The sequence below is a fragment of the Marmota marmota genome, unplaced genomic scaffold, assembly GCF_001458135.2.
Source record: "Marmota marmota marmota unplaced genomic scaffold, marMar, whole genome shotgun sequence".
NCBI classification, from domain to species: domain Eukaryota; kingdom Metazoa; phylum Chordata; class Mammalia; order Rodentia; family Sciuridae; genus Marmota; species Marmota marmota.
In genome coordinates, this window is record NW_025999914.1 from 279,860 (window position 1) to 284,371 (window position 4,512).

Here is a 4,512-nt window from a genome sequence, read left to right on the forward strand (position 1 = left end):
AAAAAAAAAAAAAAAAAAAAAAAAAAAAAAGACAAGCAAAACAACAAAAGAAAAAATCCCGCAAAAATCAAGGCACATATGTTTCAAGAAGTGCTTTTCAACTTTTTTAAAAGTATGTAATGTCTGGTCCAAGACCTCACTTTGTTAATCTTTTACTGGTACACTATAATTATAATATATTTACTGTAGTATATTTATACCTACACATAGCATAATTTGGTATATATCATTCCCCACTACCTCCCTTTTCCCTCCTATCTTCCCTCCTCCTGATCCTAATTTCTCCCTGTTATTTTCACAAGATCTTGTTTCTCTCCTTCTCTTCTCTCTAGCTTTCACATACAAGAGAAAACACATGACACTTTTTCTGAGTCTGGCTTATTTCACTTAGTATGATGTTCTCCAGTTCCAACCACTTTCTTGATAATAACATAAATTCATCGTTTTTTATGCCATGTCCTCATTTTACAGTGGCTTTTACCCATAGTGGCTTGTCCAAGTTTCCATAAGTAGTTACAGGAAGAACTGAGATTAGAATCAGAACCTGGGTCTCATGCTTACTAATCCAGACCAGTTTTTTAAAACCATTATGATATTGTACCAAAAAGCCAGTATATTTTAAAAATAAATTTACTGTTGAATAGAAAGAATACTACAGTACTTTAATGCAGTATTATTTTATTTCTTTATTTATTGTATACAAATCAACAAGACAGTATTACTACTGGCTATTGGCTAGGGTAGTAGGAGTCATTTCCATGTATAAATAACTGAGAATTACAATAATAGTCATTTTATATAGAATGATCTTTATAAATGACAGAGAACTTAGATACCTAAGTATCTTAACAATTTTTTGTAACACATTTTAAAGTATTTCAAGGATTGAGAGTTCAAAGCCAGCCTTAACAACTTACAAGGCCCTAAGCAATTTAGTGAGACCCTGTCTTTAAATAAAATATCAAAGGGGTTAGGGATGTAGTTCAATGGCTAAGCACCTCTCAATTCAATCCCCACTACCAAAAAATAAATGGGATCTTTTCTGAATATGCTGTAACACTGACTTTTTCTATTAGTGTTAAGAAATGTCAAACTCAACTCTGTTCCAGTTTTATATCACTCAATATTCAACACTAGTGGCTGGGGTTGTGGCTCAGTGGAAGAGCGCTCACCTCACATGTGTGAGACCCTGGGTTCCATCCTCAGCACCACATAAAAATAAATAAGTGAAATAAAGGTGTTGTGTCCAACTACAACTAAAAAATAGTTTAAAAATTTAAAAAATATTCAATATTGTCCTTTTTATTGGTTCTTTTTATACATGACAGTAGAATCCATTTTGATATAATTGTATAAGCATGTAATATATCTTATTCTAGTTAGGACTCCATTCTTATGGATGTACAGGATGATGGGATTCACTGTGGTGTATTCATATGAGTACGTAGGATAATTATTTTGGATCCATTCCACTCTTTTTTCTTTACCTCCTCCCTTCCCTTTATGCCCCTTTGTTTAATGTACTGAATATCTTTTCTTTCCCTTTTCCCCCTTATTGTCGGTTAGCTTCCACATAACCAGCAAAAACATTCAAACTGGTTTTTTGAGACTTGCTTATTTCACTTAGCATGATTGTTTCTGGGTCTATCCATTTATTTGCAAATGTCATAAAGGCATTCTTCTTTGTTGCTGAGTGATATTCCATTGTGTATATATACCACAATTTCTTTATCCATTCATCTATTGAAGAGCCTCTAGGTTGGTTCCATAGCTTAGCTGTTGTGAATTGAGCTACTGTACACATTGATGTGGTTGTGAAGCCAGATTTAAAATTAGGTAGTCAGTGTAGTTAGGTAAATCGGGTCTAATATCGAGTGAAATCTAAAATGGAGACCCTGCGGAGAATGACTGGGGAAAACACAGGACAACTCATGGAATGTTAATGAAGTCCCAAAAGGCCCTAGGCCAAAGTCCACCTCAAAGAAATGTTAATGAACAGCCCCCAGCAAAAAGGTGCTGACTCAGAAGTCCTTCCTGACCAGATTACTTTTTTGGCCCACCTGTGTCCCACCCCTCAGGCCTTCCAACCTACATTCCATCACCAAACCTATAAAAAGGGAAACACATTTGCCCGCCAACTGGATTCCACCTCTTGGGTCCCCTTCTTCCTCCGGGAGAAGTCTTTTCTGCTGTCCTTTAATAAACTTCTAATTTCTACTCTGACCTTGCCTCGGCGTGCTCTCTGGTGTTATTCTTCAACATTGGGGAAGCAAGGACTCGTCACCGGTCAACAGCGGTAACAGTTGTGCACTGTAATATGCTGATTTTTAATTTTTTGGATAAGCAGGGCTTTGGATAGTTGGGTAGTTCCATTCCTAGTCTTTTGAGGAATCTCCATACAGGGTGTTTGCACCAGTTTGCAGTCAGCAATTTATCAACCCTGATACAATGTATCAACCAGAGTGTCAACCCTGTTCTTTTCCTCATAGACTGTCAGAGAGCTAATACACATAGTTATCAATTAATATTTGTGGACTTATCTTCATCTCAGTGACCAGCAAAGCTGGAACCTATCTGGAATTATCTGATAAGGACTCTTGTTATTACATGTGCCACAATAACACTGGAAGATGGTCCTGGCTGTGAGTTGGGGAGATAGTGGTTCAGCATGACAAAGTAGGTGCCCCTTCAAATCATCAACACAACCATTTTATTTAAAAATTCAACTCAAATATTTATTTGATACTTGCTGTGGGTCAAGTTCTACACTCAGTCTGGGGTTGAGAACATGAGGATTAAGAAAAGAAAGACAACACATCTACTTGGGGAGATTAGGGAAGACTTCCCAAAAGAGACAGTATTTGAGATGGCCCTTGAATAAGGGGAAGGGCAGTGTTTCTCAAAGTGTGATCCCTGGATCATCAGTATGCATCTTTGCAGGAAACTTACTAAAAATGCAAATTCTTGGGTTCTACCTAGACTACCAATTCAGAAGCTAGTGGGTAGGAGAACCTCAGTCATCTGAGTTTTAATAAGCATTTCAAGTAAGACTGATGCACAATAAAGTTAGAAACTATCAAGCTAGGATTTAGGCAGGAGAAGACGATAGTGAAGATATCAGTTTCAGGAAAAAAGTCAACCCAGCACATACTTTAGCATCTGCCACTACTTCCTGCTTATTTTCCTTTTATATACCCTGACCTGCATGCTTTTCACTCTGTTTCCAACTAATTATCCTCTATACATGCTCTTTCTTGGAGGATTCATTATATTCTTATATTTTCATTATATTCCTCTCACACCCCACATCTTATTTTCCTCTCCAGTCAGTATTACTCACTTTTTCTCTCACTTACCACCTGTTTCAGGCCCTACATGTTTCAATGGAAATTTTACCTCCCTCACCATCTCCATTCTCCAGTCTGTCTCCCTTCATTATCCTTGGCATATTTGTAGTCCCACACATAAACATTTACCACTCTACCTTTGGAAAGGATCTTCAAGTAGTCCCTTGATCAACATTTATGCCTTTCTCTCTCAATCTACTCTCAAATCACTTATGCTGCTGCTGTCTTCCTTACTGGCTTCTTCTAATTCTTTCTTAGATTATAACTATATAATATGATAGTACCGAAACCAAAATGGTACTAAATATGTGCTATATGTGTTATGACTTCTCATTATTTTGTAATACATTCATAATGTTTACATATTTTCTACCATAGGCTTTTGTTTTTCAAACTTAGACTAGGATCTGTTTGTGTACTATTTGTTACAGGTGACAAAACCAAGACTGAGAATGAAGAATTATCCCAGAAAGATGATATGCCCAAAGATATGGAATTCCTTGGGGAAATAAATGACAGATTTAGCAAAGATCTTCCTCAGCAACCTGAATCCAAAGATGCTTCTGAAAATGAGTGTAGGTTAAACTGTCAACAAAGGGAAAGAAGAAAATATAAATGTGATTAATGTGGAAAAAGTTTTAGTCAAAGCTCAGCTCTTAATAAACACAGGAGAATTCACACTGGAGAGAAGCCCTATAAGTGTGATGAATGTGGAAAAGCCTTCATTCAACTCTCACATCTTATGGGACATCATAGAGTACACCTTGGAGTAAAACCGTAAAAATGTAAAGACTGTGGGAAAGATTTTAGTGGTATTATTCAGTGTGATGAATGTGGAAGGCCCTTCCATGTAAGTTCAATTTTTATTAGACATCAAAGAATTCATATAGCAAATAAGCTCTAATAATATGGTGGAAGTAACAAAAGTTATTTAGATGCTCAGGCATAATTAGTTACAGAGAATGTTACCTTAGATACCTTATAAATTTCCTTAATGTGGGCAAAGTTTCAATCATCATTTAAAAAGCTTCTCTGGACCCAGAGAATATATCAGTATAAAATATCCGTTTATTTCTAAGTTCAGTTTCGGGGAGGAATTGAGTTATTTCAGAAAGCCTTGCCTGATGACAACACTGTGTATTTGTAGCCCAAGACTGATATTTTC

General features: G+C 36.3%; 1 protein-coding gene across 1 annotated transcript in view; it reads left to right on the forward strand.

The window, feature by feature from the left end:
- Zscan16 (zinc finger and SCAN domain containing 16) overlaps window positions 1–4,251 on the forward strand; it is a 10,433-nt gene extending 6,182 nt beyond the window's left edge. The window contains 1 exon segment of the mRNA XM_015507174.1: window positions 3,779–4,251. Coding sequence (XP_015362660.1) covers window positions 3,779–4,251 — 473 coding nt within the window.
- The last annotated feature ends 261 nt before the right edge of the window (window positions 4,252–4,512 follow it).